The following is a 21,689-nucleotide window of genomic DNA, read 5'->3' on the forward strand; positions in this document are numbered from 1 at the left end:
CGCGCATGTTATAAAATCTGATACCCGCGTGCACATGCATGCCCAGTTTTATATCGGCGCTCACATGTGTGTGCGGGTGCCAATTTGCACACGGAAGGGGGGGATTTTTTAATAAATGTGCACTGACACGACTTGGCCTTCCCTAGTTCCCTCCCAGTCCACTCCAATAAAGGTGCGCACTGGGAAGGAAATTTCCTAACCCCCTAGCTACCCTTCCTCCCTTTTCCAGCCCTTCCCCTAAACCCCACCTACCTATCCTAATTTTTTTTGTTTTAATACTTGCCTGCTCTGACGAGCAGTTCCGCAAGCTGTTCCGGCCAGCCCCTGCTCCTGCCCCTTTTCAGAAACCCGGCTCTTCCGCGCGTACTGGGAAATACGTGCAAGGCCGGGCCATTCTGAAAATGCGCTCGGCCCACACACATATCTCCTGGTATTTTTGTGCACTGGATGTTTAAAATTGACTTGCATGGTTTTTAATAAATTATAACAGGATAGTTGTGAACTTATTAGCGCTGTCTGGGTGATTATTTTTAGCTTTATTTCATATATTGCCTGCTTGTTATTTAAGTGTCTGCTAATTATCTAGTGATACAATGTTAGGCATTGATCTTAGGTTAGTTTGTATTGTGGTTTTGTTGTGTATAATTTATATATTATTTTAATAATTAATTTTATTATACACCATTTTTATTTTATGGAAATTTGGCTTAGCAAAATAAATTTACATTTACTGCACTCCTGGCAGCCATGGGGTTTTTAAGGAATTCCAGGTGAGATGTGAAGGCTGTTTTACGCGCTGTGGATGGGTGGGGTTAGAAGGGGGCTGTCACCCTGTGTGTTTCTTGGAAAAAGGGGGTGGGGAGGGGGTGAGGCTCCTTAACCAGCTATATTTTGAACATAACTGGTTAAGGTTAAAGTTATCTAGGTGCATATACCCGGTTAACTTTAAGCCTAACTGGTTATATTCAAATATAGTTGGTTAGGTTTACAAGTTATCCGGATAATGTTACCCAGATAACTTTATTTAAGTATATTCAGTGGGAGACCTGTCCTGCTACATATCCATGACAAATTATCCAGCTAAATTTAGTGGATAACTTGTCCACTCCCTGGCTTACTAAATGTGAACTTCCTAGTTAATTACAGAACATGCAGCCTGGCAGACAGACTCAGCTGCAAGTTTGATTCTGTCATCACAGTATGATATAAATAGTTACCATTACTAGTGAGCATTCCAGTCCCTTGCATAGCCTGGCTTGGCTATATGAGTAGCTGCCATGGTCAAAGTTTGGGAGAGGGTATGGGGAGAGCAATGCTCCCCTAACATAAGGGACAATCCAGGCTGGAAAGAGGGTGCCATGCTCCTGCTTGGCCAGAAGGTGAAGAAGATGAACCCAGATCTCCTTTGCTGATGTACTACAGACTGAGTTACAGGGCCTATTCTTATGCTCAGTGCCAGTACAAGGGTCTGCAGCCACCCTAGGTGGCCATTTTCTCTCTCGCTTTCTCTGTAAAATCACCCAAATTGCACATACTTCTGTTTGTGTTGCAACCACTCCCCGATATCTCGGCCTGCTTTACTCATTTAAAAACTGGCATCCAATACGCCGCCCTAGGCGGCCACCTAGTACGACTAATGCTTCCATCGGCCCTGCGTATGCTGCACACTAGTAAGAGGCCTGATGTAATGAGGATTGGAATATTTACATTTCTGTATAATACCCAAGAATGGCCAGCTATCAGCTTACCTGTCATTGCCACGCAACATCTTAGGGTCAAAATATCTGTAGTCATCTGTCTCCTGTTAAAAAAAAAAAAAAAAAGAAAAGTGTTAACAAGAAATGAATAGCAAAAGTTAAACCAATTATCACAAATTGAAGATTACTTTTCAAACATCACATCACTGTAGGAAAATCACAATAAACTTGATTCAGTCAAACTTGTGACATGGAAAAATTAATAGTTTAAAAATATTCACCCATTTGGGCAATCTCATTTATGCCTCAATGACAAGAGAAAGAAATACACCATACTGGGACAACTGTAAATCATCCCATCAAGCCCTTTCCGTCCTTAATCCTTTGCCACAGAAGACATCTTGCACCCTTCATTATATGAACTGAACTGTTGCCGTTTTTTGCCTGATTTTATCTTTGAGTGCTTGCGTTTCCATTAGGACTTCTAGTTAATTACAGAACTTGCAGTCTGCCAGACAGACTTGGGAGGCAAAATAGTGTAAATCCTTGGCCATACTAGACAGACTAGATCAAACTAAGATCTATCATGATGCACCATCAAACCACCCCAGAAGCTCTCTTTCAGACTCTGCAAGCTTTCTCAGCAGGGATATGTCTTATGCTGCTGTCTTTGCCTGCTTTTTGCAAAGAAAACTGCCATCAATTAATTTGTATTATATAATAAAATAAATAAGGAACAAGAAAAGAATAGTCCTGACCATTTATGGTCAGTGAATTTCAGGAGAAGAAGCCTGGAACAAACATTACATATTTTACAGAGGACTAACCTACAACATGCTTATCAGATTCTTGCCCATCTGGGCTGAATATATTAGTCAAAGATGTGTTTGCTAATTAGGTTAAAACTATCAAAAATTCAGCATTAAAAACTGGAAATATGCCTGATCTGATAAAAGCCACCATATTTAGTTTACTATCACAAAGTCAAAACAAAACTAAACCAATTAATAATATTCCTTTCCTGGACAGTTGTCGAAAGAGCTATTGCCCTTCAACTCCAAGAGTCCTGTCAGATATTTAAAAAAACAGAACTACTTACCTGTAATAGGTGGTCTCCAAGGACAGCAGGATGTCATTCCTTACATGCAGGTGTCATCATCTGATGGAGCCTGGACTAAAACTTTTATGTCAAAGTTCTTTGACTGTGCCTCAGTAGGCATGCCCAGTATGCCACTATACCATGCATTCACATGGGTGTCCTTTCAGTCTTGTTCCTTAGCATTATAAGGAGAAGCCAACTTGAAGGGGAGGTGGGTGGGTTTTGCAACAACTGACATCCTTCTGACATCAGAGAACACCTGTTACAAATAAGCAACTCTGCTTTCTCTGAGGTGAAGCAGGATGACAGAACTCACATATGCAGAAGATTCCTTACCTCAGACTGGTCCAAATTATTTTTGTTGGCAACCAGCATCTTACCTATGAGGGGCAGCCTGGAACAAAAACAACAGTCCCAAGGAGGAAGAGGAGTTCTACACCTCAAATAGATTCCACAGGACAGACTGGCCAAACCTACTGTCACATTGGGAATTCCTGTCCAAAAAGTAGTGTGATGTGAATGCATGACAAGAAGTCTATATTACTGTCTTGCAGATCTCCACCCTAGTGACTGATCTTAGGTGGGCCACTGACACTACCATGGTTCAAACAGAGATAAGCCTTGTCATGACCCATCAGATTCAGTCGTATCTAGGCATAATAGAAGGAAATGCAATCTGCTAGCCAATTAGATAAAGAATGTTTCGCAATGGCAATCTCTAGTTTGTTGGTGTCAAAAGCTGGGTGGACTTTCTATGAGCTTCTACTCCAGATAGAAGACCAGCCATGGGTGGTTGTATAGGGCGCGCTGCGATGCAGTTCTCACCCAGTTCTTTCGCCTGACTCCTGAATCCTTGCCTGAAACATATTTATATATTTTTTGGTGTAACATTGACATGTTTATTGTATTGTTGCCTGAAACTTCCGAGCATCCTGAATCCTTGTTCAAGTCTTCTGAGTATCCTGAGCCCTTGTCTGTCTCCTGAGTATCCAAGTCTTCATCCGAGTCTCCTAAGTATCCAAAGTCTGCGTCTGAGTTTTCTGACTATCCAAGTCTGCATCTGAATCCTCTGAGTATCCTGAGTCTTCTTTTGTGTCTTCATGTTCTTGCCCTCAGCCTTTGTCTGGCCTCACGCACTCTTCGTTCCCAAGCGGCAGGTCCGAAAGAAGACCCCGGAGAAGGACAGTCGCTAGTTAACAAGAAACTGGAGGGGAGTGGAAAGGATGAAACTCCGTTTACAGAAGAGAATGTATGGGAAGAGCTAGGAAAACTGAAAGAGGACAAAGCCATGGGGCCTGATGAGGTTCATCCCAGGATACTGGAGGAGCTCAGAGATGTGCTGGCAGCTCTGCTGCATGACTTGTTCAATAGATCCCTGGAAACGGGAGTGGTGCCGAGTGATTGGAGAAGAGCGGCAGTGGTCCCTCTATACAAGAGTGGGAGCAGAGAGGAGGCTGGTAACTACAGGCCGGTTAACTTCACCTCAGTGGTGAAAAAAGTATTGGAGTCGCTGCTGAAAGAAAGAATAGTGAACTATCTACAAGCAGCAGAATTGCTGGACCAGAGGCAGCATGGTTTCACCAAGGGAAGGTCCTGTCAGACGAATGTGATAGACTTTTTTGATTGGGTGACTAAGGAATTGGATCAAGGAAGAGCGCTCGATGTCATCTACTTGGATTTTAGCAAAGCTTTTGATAAGGTCCCACACAGGAGGCTTGTGAATAAAACGAGAAGCTTGGGAGTGAGTGCCAAGGTGGTGGCATGGATAGAAAACTGGTTGAAGACAATGTGTGATGGTAAATGGAACTTACTCGGAAGAGAGAGCGGTGATGAGCGGAGTGCCGCAAGGGTCGGTATTGGGACCGTTCCTGTTCAATATCTTCATGAGCGACATCGCGGATGTGACAGAAGGTAAAGTTTGTCTATTTGCAGATGATACTAAGATCTGCAACAGAGTGGACATGATGGAAGGAGTGGAGAGAATGAGACGGGATTTAAGGAAGCTGGAAGACTGGTCGAAGTTATGGAGCTGAGATTCAATGCCAAGAAGTGCAGAGTCATGCATATGGGGTGTGGAAATCCAAAAGAAATTTATTTGATGGGAGGTGAAGGGCTGATGTGCACGGAGCAGGAGAGAGACCTTGGGGTGATAGTGCCTAACGATCTGAAGTCGGCAAAACAATGTGACAAGACGATAGCTAAAGCCAGAAGAATGCTAGGCTGCATAGAAAGAGGAATATCAAGTAAGAAAAGGGAAGTGATTATCCCCTTATACAGGTCCTTGGTGAAGCCTCACCTGGAGTACTGTGCTCAGTTCTGGAGACCGTATCTCCGAAGGGACAGAGACAGGATGGAGGTGGTCCAGAGAAGGGCAACCAAAAAGGTGGAGGGTTTTCATCGAATGACTTATGAGGAGGAACTGAAGAATCTAAATATATATACCCTTGAGGAAAGGAGGAGCATGGGTGATATGATACAGACTTTCAGATACTTGAAAGGTTTTAATGATCCAAAGTCAATGACAAATCTTTTCCGTTGGAAACAAATAAACAAAACCATGGGTCATGATTTAAAACTCCAGGGAGGAAGACTCAGAACCAATGTCAGAAAGTATTTCTTCATGGAGAGGGTGGTGGATGCCTGGAACGCCCTTCCGGAGGAAGTGGTGAGGCCCAAAACTGTGAAGGATTTCAAAGGGGCATGGGATAAACACTGTGGATCCATAAAGTATTGAGAATGTGAATCAAGAGAAGAGGCATGGGGGTGGCTTGCGGGAATGACTGCTACTACCAGGTGATTAATACCCTTATTCAATAAACATACACACAGTTAATGTGACTCCAACATTGCTCTATGATTCAACAGCGAGAGGAAATGTGGGGAAAAGGATTTGCATTCACAAATAAGCGTGGGAGTGGCTTGCTTGTTGTGGTGGTTACTACCCCAAACCAAATAAGCCTGATACTTCACTTTCAATGCATATCCAAGCAGTTCTCTGCTTCAATGGCAGGGGGAATGAAGAAAAGAGGATTTATATTTAGACAACAACCAACAAGGACTAAATTGCACAGGCTGGGTAAACAAATAGTGTGGGAGTAGCTTGCTTGTTGCGGCAGTTACTACCCTGAACCAATCAAGCCTGATACTTCGCTTTGAATACATATACACCGCAACTCACTGCTTCAACGACATCGGGGATGACGAAAAGAGGATTTATATTCAGACAACAATCAACAAGGACTAAATTGCACAGGCTGGGTAAACAAATAGCGTGAGAGTACCTTGTTTGTTGCGGCGGTTACTACCCCATACCAATTAAGCTTGATACTTCACTTTGATGCAGCTCCAGCACTGCTCTCTACATCAATGGTGGGGGTGGAAGGAAATTAGAACCAAAAAGTTACCAATAAGGGCCCTGACCTCAGCGGTCAGAGTAACAGATAAGTATGAGAAAAATAAGTGTGAAAGCTTGCTGGGTACTGGATGGGCCGTTTGGTTTTCTTCTGCCATCATTTCTATGTTTCTATGGTTAGCTTCATTAATTTCTCTTAGCATTTCACTGTCTATCTCACCATCTTGACCAGGTGGACGGTAGTATACTCCTATCACTATAGTCTTCCCCGACACACAAGGGATTTCTACCCATAAAGATTCTATTGTGCATTTAGTCTCATGCAGGATGCTTATCCTGTTGGACTCTATGCCATTCCGGACATAAAGCGCTACACCACCTCCCAGGTGCTCCTCTCTGACATTGCAATATAATTTGTATCCCGGTATAGCACTGTCCCATTGGTTGTCCTCCTTCCACTATGTCTCTGAGATGCCAATTAAGTCTATGTCATCATTCACTGCTATACATTCTAATTCTCCCATCTTACTTCTTAGACTCCTGGCATTAGCATACAAACATTTCAAAGTTTGTTTTTTGTTTATATTTTCATTCTGCTTTTTAATTGATAGGGATAAGTTAGAATTTTTTAGCTCAGGTGAGATTTTAGTTACAGGCACTTGGACTACTTTTCTTATTATTGGAACCTCACTGTCGGGATGCCCTAATTCTAATGCATCATTAGTATCCTTTGAAGATACCTCTCTCCGAACCATGCATTGCTGAGCGACGGTCGGCTTTCCCCTTTGTTCTAGTTTAAAAGCTGCTCTATCTCCTTTTTAAAGATTAGCGCCAGCAGTCTGGTTTCATAAGGTGGAGCCCATCCCTTAGAAGAGACTCCCCCTTTCCCAAACGTTTCCCCAGTTCCTTGCAAAACTGAATCCCTCTTCTTTACACCATCGTCTCATCCACGAATTGAGACTCTGGAGCTCTACCTGCCTATGGGACCTGCACGTGGAACAGGGAGCATTTCAGAAATCCAGAAAGCTTAAATCCAGAAATTCAGACCTACCTAAGAGCCTAAATTTGGCTTCCAGAACCTCCCTCCCACATTTTCCTATGTCATTGGTGCCCACATGTACCACGATAGCAGGCTCTTCCCGGGCACTGTCTAAAATCCTATCTAGGTGATTTGATTGTCTCAGATTTCATTTCATTTGGTATTATTTCCACTCAATTAATGTTGTATTCTTATAGCAACTTTGTTCAAACATAATGCTTATTATTCTACCTTGGGAAGACAAAGTTGACCACACCAGAATTATTTTACGAAAAAATTGATGTTACAGGCCGACATCTTAGATGGCAGAATTACTTGCTAGATTTTTGTTACACTAACAAGTTTCTTTTGATTGTCTTTGAGAATACAAAAGAATGTGATTCTTGATGGCCTCCTGTTCTGTAAAAGCAGCACACACATACACTGTATATAAGAACAAATAAGATTGCCATGCTGGGTCAGACTAAGGGTCCATCAAGCCCAGCATCCTGTTTCCAACAGACGGCAAACCAGGCCAGTCCCCAAACACTAAGAAGATCCCATGTTACTGATGTCAGTAATAGCAGAGGCCATTCCCTAAGTCAACTTGATTAATAGCAGTTAATAGACTTCTCCTCCAAGAACTTATCCAAATCTTTTTTAAATCCAGCTACACTAACTGCACTAACCACATCCTCTGGCAACAAATTAGAGAGCTTAAATTGTGCACTGAATGAAAAAGAATTTTCTCCGATTGGTCTTAAATGTGCTACTTGCTAACTTCATGGAGTGCCCCCTAGTCCTTCTATTATCCGAAAGTGTAAATAACTGATTCATATCTACTCATTCAACACATCTCATTATTTTAAACACCTCTATCATATCCCCCCCTCAGCTGTCTCTTCTCCAAGCTGAACAGCCTTAACTTCTTCAGCCTTTCCTCATAGGGGATCTGTTCCATTCCCTTTATCATTTTGGTCGCCCTTCTCTGTACCTTCTCCAGCGCAACTATTTCTTTTTTAAGATGCAGCGACCAGAATTGTACACAGTATTCAAAGTGCAATGTCATCATGGAGCAATACAGAGGCATTATGATATTTTCCGTTTTGTTAACCATTTCCTTCTTAATAATTTCTAACATTCTGTTTGATTTTTTGAAAGCTGCAGCACACTGAGCCAACGATTTCAAAGTATTATCCACTATTATGCCTAGATCTTTTTCCTGGGTGGTAGCTCCTAATATGGAACCTAACATTGTGTAACTACAGCAAGGCTTATTTTTCCTTATATGCAACACCTTGCACTTGTCCACATTTAATTTCATCTGACATTTGGATGCTCAATCTTCCAGTCTCGCAAGGTCCTCTTGCAATGTATCACAATCCACTTGTGATTTAACTACTCTGAATAATTCTGTATCCTACTCTCTGTTTCCTATCTTTTAACCAGTTTGTAATCCACGAAAGGACATCGCCTCCTATCCCATGACTTTTTAGTTTTCTTAGAAGCCTCTCATGAGGGACTTTGTTAAACGCCTTCTGAAAATCCAAATACACTACATCTAGCGGTTCACCTTTATCCACATGTTTATTAACCTCTTCAAAAAAATGAAGCAGATTTGTGAGGCAAGACTTCCCTTGGGGAAATCCATGTTGACTGTGTTCCATTAAACCATGTCTTTCTATATGTTCTGTGATTTTGATCTTTAGAACACTTTCCACTATTTTTCCTATAGACCAGGCTCACTGTTTTCAGGTACAATGGATGATTTTAATGATAAGTTACAAATTTTAACTAATAGATCTGAAATTTCATTTTTTAGTTCCTTTAGAACCCTAGGATTCATACCATCTGGTCCAGGTGATTTGCTACTCTTTAGTTTGTCAATCTGGCCTACTACATCTTCCAGGTTCACAGTGATTTGGTTCAGTTGATCTTACTCATCACCCTTGAAAACCATCTCCAGAACTGGTATCTCCCCAACATCCTCATTAGTAAACACAGAAGCAAAGTATTCCTTTAGTCTTTCTGCAATGGCCTTATCTTCCCTAAGAGCTCCTTTAACCCTTTGGTCATCTAATGGTTTGTATTTCTTTTATGTTACGCAATGTGAACCGTTGTGAAGGCCAGACCGATGTGACGGTATATAAAAACAATAAATCATAAACCATGGTCCAACCGACTCCCTCACAGGTTTCTTGCTTCAGATATATTTTTAAAAGTTTTTATTATGAGTATTTGCCTCTACAGTCAACTTCATTTCAAATTCTCTCTTCGCCTGTCTTATCAATGTTTTACACTTAACTTGGCAATACTTATGCTTTTTCCTATTTTCTTCAGATGGATCCTTTTTTCAAATTTTGAAGGATTTTTTTGGCTAAAATAGCCTCTTTCACCTCACCTTTTAACCATGCCGGTAATTATTTTGACTTCCTTCCACCTTTCTTAATGCGTGGAATACATCTGGAGTGTGCATCTAGGATTGTAGTTTTATTTATTTTTAATTTAATTTTTATTGCATTTTAATTTAAAATACGAAGAATTATGGATCCTTATACATGTATCACTAACATCGATATTAACTCCAAATGACTTTTCATAACATCCAAACATAGGAAATTAAAAAGGAACTGGAGAACTTACATGTTAAGTTAACATGGAGCAAATAACAAGAAAAATAATTTCAAAATAATTAACCTAGTCTATAACCACATTAAACATCATTCGTTCCTCCTAAAAACAGTATCTAAGGGTGAGTATCTAGATAAGCTTGAAGCTGTTCTGGAGTATTAAAGATATATCTACTATCTCTATGCTTTATAAAGCATCTACATGGGTACTTTAAAGTAAATTGCGCACCTCTTTCTAACACTTCCTTTCTTAAGGCTATGAAATTTTTACGTCTCAGTTGAGTTACACGGGTAACATCAGGAAATATTCTAATGGGTTGCCCATAAAAATTTAGTTTTTGATATTTGAAATGTTGTTTCAACACGGCATCCCTCTCTAATAAAGATGTAAATTGAATCAATAATGTCACCCTTTTATCAACATTTGCCTCATAAGACTTTTCCAGGAAGTCAGTTAAATTTAAATTTCCTTGGTCTTGTTGATCTTTCTCATCTTGATATTGTTGAAGATAATAGATCTTAGATAATATAGGAATAGAATTGTCAGAATATTTCAAAATGTTCTTCAAATAACTATTAAATAAATCAACCGGTGAAGCTAGGTATACTTTTGGAAAATTTAACAATCTTAAATTATATTTCCTATTCTGATTTTCCAAGAATTCCATTTTTCCTTCATTTTCTACCATAGATTTTATCAAATTTGTTTGAACTTTTTGAATTTCTTCTATTTTCAAATCTGAAGTACTTACTTTCTTTTCCGATTTATCTATTTTTTTCCCCTATATTAATATTATTTTTTAAGGCTTCCGGGACAGTCTTAGTGAGATTATTTAATGACTTTTGAACATTCACCATCATTAATCCCAGTTCTTCAATAGAAAATTTAGTTGGAACTATAATAGGCATATCTTTAATTCCAAGCTGCTGTAAATCCCCTTTTGACTGTCAATGTCCCACTTTCCCCTTCTGTTGATATTGAAGGACATTCCTTTAATTCAACATATGATTGTTCTCTTGAGTTATCAAGTACTTTACTTAAGTTCAAGTCTTCAATCTGAGAAGTTAAGGATTCTTTTGATGTAAATTGAGTTTCCTTAACCCTTACGGATGGAGGGCCAGGTTTTTCTGGGGCACCGGGAGTAAGAGATGTTTCATTGGCCAGTTAGCTCTTCTCCTGCTCCTGGGCTGTGCTATCAGTGGCCCCTTCCAGTGTATATGTGGAACAAGCTTGGAAGCATTCCTTAATGCTGGGTTGCAGCATCTTATTTGGCGTAGATGTTAAAGAAGTTTCTCTCAACTTCGCTTTCCTCTTGGTATGAGACATATCGAATTGACAATACAAAAGTATTTAATTCCAAACTATTACCCAGCCAGAATTACTTGCAAGATTAGACTATAAAGTTGACTTGTACTTAACTTATGCTTGTTCTCCGTGGCCGCAACCTGCAGAATTCCGTCCCAACCGTTCCAACCCGGCTAAGCCGGGCAAAGCCACGCGCCGGCAGCAGGAGGTTTTAAAACCTATCCGGCTCCTCCTCCAACTCTGACGTCGCCGGCTCTCCAACCCAGAAATGACTTGAGTTCTTTCAGGTCTCTCACCGGCAAACCCACAAGGTAATTAAAGAAAGCTGTCATGGGCCTCGTACCAGAGAACCCGAAGGTAAGAATCAGGCTGCGGCCTAGGATTGTAGTTTTAAACAATGTCCATGCCTGTTGAACACTTTTAACCTTTGCAGCTGCACCTTTCAGTTTTTTTCTATTTTCCTCATTTTATCAAAGTTTCCCTTTTGAAAATGTAGAGCTAGAGCTATAGATTTACTTATTGTCCCCCTTCCAGTTATTAGTTTAAATTTGATCATGTTATGATCCCTATTGCCAAATGGGTCCCACCATCGTTACCCAAATCCTGTATTCCACTAAGAATTAAATCTAAAATAGCTCCTTCTCTTGTTGGTTCCTGAACCAATTGCTCCATGAAGCAGTCATTTATTACATCCAGGAACTTTATGTCTCTAGCATGTCCTGATGTTACATTTACCCAGTCAATATTGGGGTAATTGAAATTGTTTATAGGTAATTGAAATCTCCCATTATTACTGCACTGCCAAATTGTTTAGCTTCCCTGGATTTGGTACTAGATCACCTGCTAAAAAGGCTATAAGAATGGCCCAATTGTGATTTTAAGTGTGCATATTTCAGCATATCAATTCATTTTTTAAAAGTAGAGGTTCTATGAAGATGTTTAGATTTCTCATACTAGCAAGGATTGACTTATGCTGCTCAGGCTGAAAAATGGTTTCAATCTGAAATGGAGAAATTTTATGGGCTGCTGTAAATAATTGGCAGAAAATGATTTTTTTTTACTACAACTTAATGGAAAACCATGGGTCTTATATTTTTCTTGATTGGACACAAATCTGTTTTCAGCCCATTTTATGAGACAACTGTGCAAAGTTAAACTACTTTGAAATTTTGACAATTTTCAGTCTCTCATCTTGTTGCTGGGTTAGAGCTGCAGGCAAGTGGCTGTTTCCAGTTTTTTTTTTATTGAGGCATTTTAACAATCACATTGATAAAAGGAAAAAAACAAATAAAAATCATTGCTTGAAGGAGATGAAAATTCCACACTTAAATTGAAACAGGATCTGTTACATCCAACTTGGTGAAGGTAGCACACAGTGTCAAGATCTAGTATCCATATGGTACTATTACCCTGATCCCAACTCTTCTGTGAAAGAGATTAGCAATCAATTAAAGCAGCTGTAGGTAGATCACATAAGAGCCAGTATTTAAAGAAAGCTGAGCACCTGATGTAGGTGCCGAAAATTAGACAAATTTTCAGCAAAAGGCATCTAAGTGTTGGGCTCAAAATTCTCTTAACTTCAGGCACCTAAATTTAGTCCTGATACTTATTCACCTACATTTAGGAGCCTAACTTACTTCTCCTAATTTGACCCTGGCTGTAGCCTCACCCAATTTTTAGATTTTTAGGGACTCAGTTCTAGTCAGCTTTCACAGGAGTCAATTTAGGAACTTAACTCTTAAAGATAAGATCCCACAGTAACACAGTAAATCTTGGCAAACAAAGATGATTTGGCCCACCCAGTTTGGTCAGTTGCCTCTGTGTAACTTGCTGGTATGGCAGTTACTACCCTTAACCAATAAGCCTTTATGCTGCTGATGCAACTCCATCATTGCTCTCTGCTTCAACGGCAGGGGGAAAAGAGGAAAAGGGGAATTAGGTTCAGATAGCAACTAACAAGGACATTAAGAACATAAGAACATGCCATACTGGGTCAGACCAAGGGTCCATCAAGCCCAGCATCCTGTTTCCAACAGTGGCCAATCCAGGCCATAAGAACCTGGCAAGTACCCAAAAACTAAGTCTATTCCATGTTACCGTTGCTAGTAATAGCAGTGGCTATTTTCTAAGTCAACGTAATTAATAGCAGGTAATGGACTTCTCCTCCAAGAACTTATCCAATCCTTTTTTAAACACAGCTATACTAACTGCACTAACCACATCCTCTGGCAACAAATTCCAGATATTGAATTGCACAGTCTGGGAAAACAAATAAGCATGGGAGTAACTTGCTGATACGGCGGTTACTACCCTTAACCAATAAGCCTTGATGCTGTTGATGCAACTCCAACATTACTTTCTGCTTCAATGGCATGAGGTAATGGGGAATTAGACTCAAACGGCAACCAAAAAGGGCCCTGACTTTGACAGTCTGGGAAACTGATAATTATAAAGGCGGCTTGTATACCCAGTAGTTACTACCTTAAGCTTACTGGGTAGAGTGGATGGACCTTTTGTTCCTTTTCTGCCATCATTTCTATGTTTAACCCATCATAGAGGTAACGGGGTAGTGTCCCATATCACTCTCCTGGGGCAACAGGCAGGCTGCAATTAAAGTAGTAACAAGGAGTACTGGGGAAATGATTACCTTGGATGACCAGCCCTTAACAAGTAGCAGAGAATGTGGGCTGAAGTGTCTGCTGCATGTGCTAGCCCCTAATTAAAAATCCCTCCAGGACTACATTTAGGAGGCAGGTTATCTCCACCCTGTATAATCAATGTAATAATTGCTTCCAGGCACAGCTGGCTAAGGTAGAGGAGAGTAGCGTGCAGTGATATTTGGAGCAGCTTGAACGTTACACCCACTTATCTCTTCCTGATGGCACACTTGATGGGATCTGGCTGAGGCAGAGGCAGGCAGGAGCTCTAGAGGAGACTGAGCATCAGAGTGCAGATGAGCTTTGCTGCACACCCATGGTGATGGATAGCTGCCATACCTCATGTAATATTCTGTCAGCCATAAGAAAGATGCTGGAAGATGCTGAAAGATGCTGGAAGATGCTGCTCCAGCTAGAATGGAGCAGCAGGAGTCTTCAAGTAGATTTCTTTATGATAGACTGTGGGAAAAATATGATAAGGACAATGGAAGATGGAGGCTTTCAGGATGTCCATTGCTTTGCACACTTACTGCACCTTATAGCAAAGGATGCCTTGGGGACTGAGACCCAAGGGAATCTATTCCTGAAAGACCTGATAGAAAGATGTAAGAAAATAGTGGGGCATTTTCATCACAGCACGAATAGGGGGCAGCTTCTTTGCAAGAAGCAGGAAGAATTTAGGATGCTCATAAGAATCTGATTCAAGATGTCACCTGCTGAAATTCCACATATATGATGCTGCAGAGGTTAGTGGATCAGCAGGTACCCCTTCATGATCTGTCTCAGGAAATAGAGGATAGGTGTGGATCACTTCCTGGGGCATCATGATTGGCTAGTGATGATGCAGTTGTTGGAAATCCTGAAGCCCTTCAAGCATGCCAAGGAGGATCTGAGATCTAGAAGAACCCCCTTGGCAGAATTATCCCTATAATAAAGAATTTGGAGGAAAGGATACAAGGTTTGTGTGAGCAAGAGGGAATGGAATCAGAGGTGTTGCAGATTGTGGATTCCTTGAAGCAGCAGGTACAAGAGAGGCTGAAACCTCTGAGAGAAAACTACCGTATTTTTCGCTCCATAAGACGCACTTTTTTTCCCCCAAAGGTGGGGGGAAAATGTATGTGCGTCTTATGGAGCGAATATAAAAAAAAAACCAAACAAAAATCTAACAAACACCCCCCCCCCCCGACTCCCCCAAGTCCCCGCCGACTTAATTTCCTACAACCCCCCCCCCCAAGACCTGACAAATTAATTTCCTGCAACCCCCCACCCTCCTGACCCCCCAAGACCTGCCAAACGTCCCTGGTGGTCCAGCGGGGGTCCGGGAATGATCTCCTGGGCGTGGGCCGTCGGCTGCCAGTAAACAAAATGGCGCCGACGGCCCTATGCCCTCACTATGTCACTGAGACCGACCGCTGCTATTGGTCGGTCTCAGTGACATAGTGAGGGCATAGGGCCGTCGGCGCCATTTTGTTTACTGGCAGCCGACGGCCCTATGCCCTCACTATGTCACTGAGACCGATCGCTGCTATTGGTCGGTCTCAGTGACATAGTAAGGGCATAGGGCCGTCGGCTGCCAGTAAACAAAATGGCGCCGACGGCCCTATGCCCTCACTATGTCACTGAGACCGACCAATAGCAGCGGTCGGTCTCAGTGACATAGTGAGGGCATAGGGCCGTCGGCGCCATTTTGTTTACTGGCAGCCGACGGCTCACGCCCAGGAGATCGTTCCCGGACCGCTCCTGGACCCCCGCTGGACCACCAGGGACGTTTGGCAGGTCTTGGGGGGGTCAGGAGGGTGGGGGGTTGCAGGAAATTAATTCGGCAGGTCTTGGGGGGGTCAGGAGGGTGGGGGGTTGCAGGAAATTAATTCGGCAGGTCTTGGGGGGGTCAGGGGGGTGGAGGTTGTTAATTTAAAGGGTTGGGATGGGGGGGGGGGGGGTTTTGGGGGTTCCCACAGAAAGAAAAATTTTCTGATCTGGGGAGTGGACCGAAATGGCCCTCCCCAGACCCGAAAACAAAATGGGGAGAAAAAAAAAAAACTATGCACTCCCCTAATTTGCTCCATAAGACGCCCAGACGCAGAGCCGGTTTAGCACAATTTTTTTTTTTTTTTAAATTTTCCCCCTCTGAATCCTAGGTGCGTCTTATGGTCAGGTGCGTCTTATGGAGCGAAAAATACGGTATATATGCTTGCCATACTTGGTGATTCACGAGTGAAAGGGAGTCTCACCCTCCAGTCCCAGTGTCTCACAGGCATGCAGGAGTTACTGGTAGCAGAGGCAGAGTGAGGATGTAGGATAATAAAGAGTGCCTACCCCAGAGAGTAGTGCAAGAATGAGCAGTACTCTGTTAGCTACACATCCTCCCCCATCTCAATATGCCAAAGCCAGGTTGCCGCAAAGAACCATTTATCTTAACTTAGGCCACAGCTAAAGTAGCTGGCAAGAGAGAATCTTGGCCCACCCCAGTAAAGGAGACCACAGCAGAAATTTCTGTGACACGTGATCTTAGAGAGCCCATCAAGGACATGGACACAGATGTACTAGCATATTGGGTCTACAAGTCCACAGTCTGGCCAGTCCTAGCCAAGGAGGCTCAGTACTATCTTTCTTGCTGGTAAACTTATCTTGTCAATGGCAAGCGGCATTGTGAGCCCTCATCCTTCAAGGCTGGCACCAGAGTTGATGGAAAAACTGGTATTTTCAATTTCCATGCAAGAATAGAGATGAATGAAAGCACCCCGGAGGTCTTTATACCACTCTGTCTACTTGCCAAGCCCCAGACATACCACCTTAGGGGTCTTGCTGCCTCTATGTCTAATTGCCATGCTCCAGATGCTACACTTTGGGGGTTTTGATGCTTGTATCCCAACCTAGTTCTTCCACTCTACTTTCCATTCCATCTTTTTTCTGGTTCTCACACACAGTAACACAGTAAATGTTGGCAGAAATAGACTCAAGTGGTCCATCAAGTTAGCTCAGCAAGTTTATTTTTATTATATATAAATATATATATATATAAACACTCCAAAGGGAGTGGGGCAAAAGCACTTATGGGATTAAACAAAGTACAATGTGGTTTAACAATTTTTTGTGTTCCTTTGGGTATCTTGTTGGGTATGCTGTTATGAATATCCCATAACAGCGTACCCAAAGGAACACCTTTTTTTTTTTTTTTCCAGAACTGGGTCTTTACAACAATATACACATAAAAAATTGTTAACATCTGGGTACTTTTGTTTTTTCATGTTGTCATTGCTATTGATGAGCTTTATTTTAGATCAATTATCCCATGTAGTTAGGTTCACCACTGTCTAGTTACAAAGTGTATATATATTCAGTAGTGCTACATGTGTGACACATTGTTTCGAATGCTTTTGAAGGGAAGGTTAGAATAATTCTCTGTTAGGTCTAAGTGGTTTGTTTTCATTTGTACTTGTAATTATACTTTAATAAAGAACTATAGCTATAAACTACATTGTACTTTGTTTAATCCCATAAGTGCTTTTGCCCCACTCCCTTTGGAGTGTTTTTTTTATGTATCACAAGCACTAGTTAGTTTGTTTCTATATATATTATACATACATATATTATTCCTTAAGGTAGTAACTTCCACTCTGTGGAGGTTACCCCTGTCCATCTTCATCCTTCAGTCACAGGGATCCCCTGTGTTTATACCATACCACTTTCCAATCCTCAGAAAAAGATTATCCCAGAAACAGTAATACAGAGACACGTCACCAGGAAGTCAGTAAAAATCTGGAAAGGAACAAAATGTTACCAGAAAAACAGAGGATGCTTCCTCCTGTACTGTCTGGGGGGAAAAAAGTGTAGGAATAAATGTATTTCAGAAAAGAAGTAAAGGAATTCAGCAGGAAATACAGCTGAAAAATTTCCTGTGTATGAGCAAGTGCCAGTAATATCACACACATAGGGGAAGTGCAAAGGGATTTATAACTGAAATCACAGAAGAGATCTGATACTGAAGATATATAGTTTGGGAAATAAAATCCCAGATCTGCAGGCCCTAATGACTGAGGAAGAATTGGACATTGTTGCTATCACAGAAACATGGTTCACAGAATCTCATGAATGGGATACAACAATACCAGGCTATAACTTGTTAAGGAAGGACAGAGAGGATAGAAAAGGGGGAGGTGTGGCTCTTTATGTCAGAAACAACATCCAAGCATCTGAGCTGCAAGGAAGTTGGGGTAAGGAAGAAGCTCTATGGGTCGACCTAAAAAAAGATGACGGAGCGTCCATTTATATTGGAGTGGTTTACAGGCCTCCAAATCAAAAGGAAGAGCTGGACAGAGATCTGGTTGAAGACATCCATAAGATAGGTAAGAAGGGAGAAGTGGTGATCGTTGGTGACTTTAATATGCCAGATGTAGACTGGAAAATCCCATCTGCAGAAACTAAAAATAGTAGAGCGATAGTGGATGCCATGCAAGTATCTTTGTTCAAACAAATGGTATTGGAACCCACAAGAGAAGGAACTATACTCGACTTAGTGCTCACTAATGCAGATAATGTCTCTGATGTCCAGGTGGGTGCCCACCTCAGCACCAGTGATCATCAAACGGTATGGTTTAATATCACTAAAAGAATATGGAAAAGAACCACAAAGACCCGAGTTTTACAGTTCAAAAACACAGACTTTGAGGAAATGGGGAAGTACCTGGAGGAAGAACTAAAAGGATGGGAGAATATGAGAGATGTGGATCAGCAGTAGACCAATCTAAAAGGAGCAATCACCAAGGCAACTGCTCTATATGTTAGAAATGTAAAGAAAAGCAAAAGAAAATTGAAACCTATCTGGTTCTCAAAGGAGGTGGCTTACAAAATTAAAGCTAAAAGAACAGCATTCAAGACATATAAAAGATCCCAAAGGGAGGAGCACAAAGAAGAATATTTGTTTCAACTGAGGGAGACGAAGAAATTAATCAAGTTGGCAAAAGTCAAGCGGAAGAGAGGATTGCCAAGGAGATAAAAAATGGTGACAAAACATTTTTCAGATACATCAGCGAAAAGAGAAAGGTCCAAAGTGGTATAGTGAAATTGAAAGGTGGTAATGATCAATGTGTGGAGAGAGACGAAGAAATGGCAGAAATATTAAACGAATACTTCAGCTCTGTGTTCACTAAAGAAGACCCTGGAGAAGGACCATTTCTACACAACAAGAAACTGGAGGGAAGTGGAATAGATGAAAATCCTTTTACAGTAGAAAATGTATGGGAAGAGCTAAAGAATCTGAAAGTGGAGAAAGCCATGGGGCCTGATGGGATTCATCCAAGGATACTGAGGGAGCTCAGAGATGTTCTGGCGGGTCCGCTGTGTGACCTGTTCAATAGATCCCTAGAAACAGGAGTGGTACCAAGAGATTGGAGAAGAGCGGTGGTGGTCCCGCTTCACAAGAGTGGGAACAGGGAGGAGGCTGGCAACTACAGACCAGTTAGCCTCACTTCAGTGGTGGGAAAAGTAATGGAGTCACTGCTGAAAGAGAGAATAGTGAACTATCTACAGTCAGGAGAATTGATGGACCAGAGGCAACATGGATTCACCAGGGGAAGATCCTGTCAGACAAATCTGATTGACTTTTTTGACTGGGTAACCAAGGAATTGGATCGAGGAAGAGCGCTCGATGTCATCTACTTGGATTTCAGCAAAGCTTTTGATATGGTTCCGCACAGGAGACTGGTGAATAAAACGAGAAGCTTAGGAGTGAGTGCCGAGGTGGTGACCTGGATTGCAAATTGGTTGACGGACAGAAGACAATGTGTGATGGTAAACGGAACTTTCTCTGAAGAGAGAGCGGTTTCAAGTGGTCTACCGCAAGGATCGGTTTTGGGACCGGTCCTGTTCAATATCTTTGTGAGCGACATTGCGGACGGGATAGAAGGTAAGGTTTGTCTTTTTGCGGATGACACTAAGATCTGCAACAGAGTGGACACGCCGGAAGGAGTGGAGAGAATGAGACGGGATTTAAGGAAACTGGAAGAGTGGTCAAAGATATGGCAGCTGAGATTCAATGCCAAGAAGTGCAAAGTCATGCATATGGGGAGTGGAAATCCGAATGAACTGTATTCGATGGGGGGGAAAGGCTGATGTGCACGGAGCAGGAGAGGGACCTTGGGGTGATAGTGTCTAATGATATGAAGTCTGCGAAACAATGCGACAAGGCGATAGCAAAAGCCAGAAGAATGCTAGGCTGCATAGAGAGAGGAATATCGAGTAAGAAAAGGGAAGTGATTATTCCCTTGTACAGGTCCTCGGTGAGGCCTCACCTGGAGTACTGTGTTCAGTTCTGGAGACCGTATCTACAAAGAGACAAAGACAAAATGGAAGCGGTACAGAGAAGGGCGACCAAGAAGGTGGAGGATCTTCATCGGATGACATACGAGGAGAGATTGAAGAATCTAAATATGTACACCCTGGAGGAAAGGAGGAGCAGGGGTGATATGATTCAGACTTTCAGATACTTGAAAAACTTTAATGATCCAAAGACAACGACAAACCTTTTCCGTCGGAAAAAAATCAGCAGAACCAGAGGTCACGAGCTGAGGCTCCAGGGAGGAAGACTAAGAACCAATGTCAGGAAGTATTTCTTCACGGAAAGGGTGGTGGATGCCTGGAATGCCCTTCCGGAGGAAGTGGTGAAGTCTAAAACTGTGAAAGACTTCAAAGGGGCGTGGGATAAACACTGTGGATCCATCAAGTCTAGTGGGCGTAAATATAGAGGCGGTAAAACACTGCACGGAGCGGCAGTAGCCACAGAGGCATTCACGGAGCGGGATGCCAGTGGCCAGTAGTTGGTGTTCCACCTTCAGGCAGCAAAACACTGCACGGAGCGGCAGTAGCCACAGAGGCATTCACGGAGCGGGATTCCTGTGGCCAGTAGTTGGTGTTCCACCTTCAGGCAGCAAAACACTGCACGGAGCGGCAGTAGCCACATAGGCATTCACGGAGCGGGATGCCAGTGGCCAGTAGTTGGTGTTCCACCTTCAGGCAGCAAAACACTGCACGGAGCGGCAGTAGCCACAGAGGCATTCACGGAGCGGGATGCCTGTGGCCAGTAGTTGGTGTTCCACCTTCAGGCAGCAAAACACTGCACGGAGCGGCAGTAGCCACAGAGGCATTCACGGAGCGGGATGCCAGTGGCCAGTGGTTTGTGTTCCACCTTCACGGAGTGGAAGGATGGAGGGCTGCCATCTCCAAAAAAACAAAACAAAAAAAAAAACAACCCAAACAAACAAACAAACAAAACAGAGGTGGGTAAGAGTATGGGGCAGGGGTGTGGCCGCTTGTTGCGGTGGTTGCTACCCCTGATTGAGCTGGATGTTCACTGGGATGCGGATACGGCGCTGCTCTCTGCATTGGTGGAGGGGTGGAAGGGAATTGGGGCCGGAGGGTGCTGGAAGCCAATAGTGACGGGTGGGAGGGAGAAAAAAAAAGGGGGGGGGGGAGATAAAAAAAAATGGATAAAGTGCGTAGCTTGCTGGGCATACTGGATGGGCCGTTTGGTCTTCTTCTGCTGTCATTTCTATGTTTCTATATATAATATACCTATCTAGACTACAGCAAAACCCTCAGTCAGAAGGAAGAAATGCAGGCACAACAGAAAACGTGAATGTAGCTATAATTTGGGTTGCTCTTCACTATGTACATCACTTAGCATTTGTCAGCATTAAATGTCATCTGTCATTTGGACAAGCGCAAAATGATGTATGTAGGGAACAGCAACTCAAATTATAGCTACACAATTGCAAGGTTTCACATTGGGAGTCACCACCCAGGAAAAGGATCTAGGCATCATTGTGGATAATATGTTGAAATCCTCTGCTCAGTGTGCGCAGTGGCCAAGAATGCAAATACACTGCTAGGAATTATTAGGAAAGGAATGGAGAATAAAACAAAGGATGTCATA

The 21,689-nt window shown here is 42.4% G+C and overlaps 1 protein-coding gene across 8 annotated transcripts in view; it reads right to left on the minus strand.

The window, feature by feature from the left end:
- Window positions 1–21,689, minus strand: part of SCFD1 (sec1 family domain containing 1) — a 417,399-nt gene that overhangs the window by 49,815 nt on the left and 345,895 nt on the right. For all 8 annotated transcript variants that reach the window (XM_029599000.1, XM_029598999.1, XM_029599003.1 and 5 more), the window contains one exon: window positions 1,749–1,801. In XM_029599000.1, the coding sequence (XP_029454860.1) occupies window positions 1,749–1,801 (53 nt within the window). The remainder of the gene's footprint in view (window positions 1–1,748; window positions 1,802–21,689) is intronic.

This window comes from Rhinatrema bivittatum, chromosome 4 (assembly GCF_901001135.1).
Source record: "Rhinatrema bivittatum chromosome 4, aRhiBiv1.1, whole genome shotgun sequence".
Lineage (NCBI taxonomy): Eukaryota > Metazoa > Chordata > Amphibia > Gymnophiona > Rhinatrematidae > Rhinatrema > Rhinatrema bivittatum.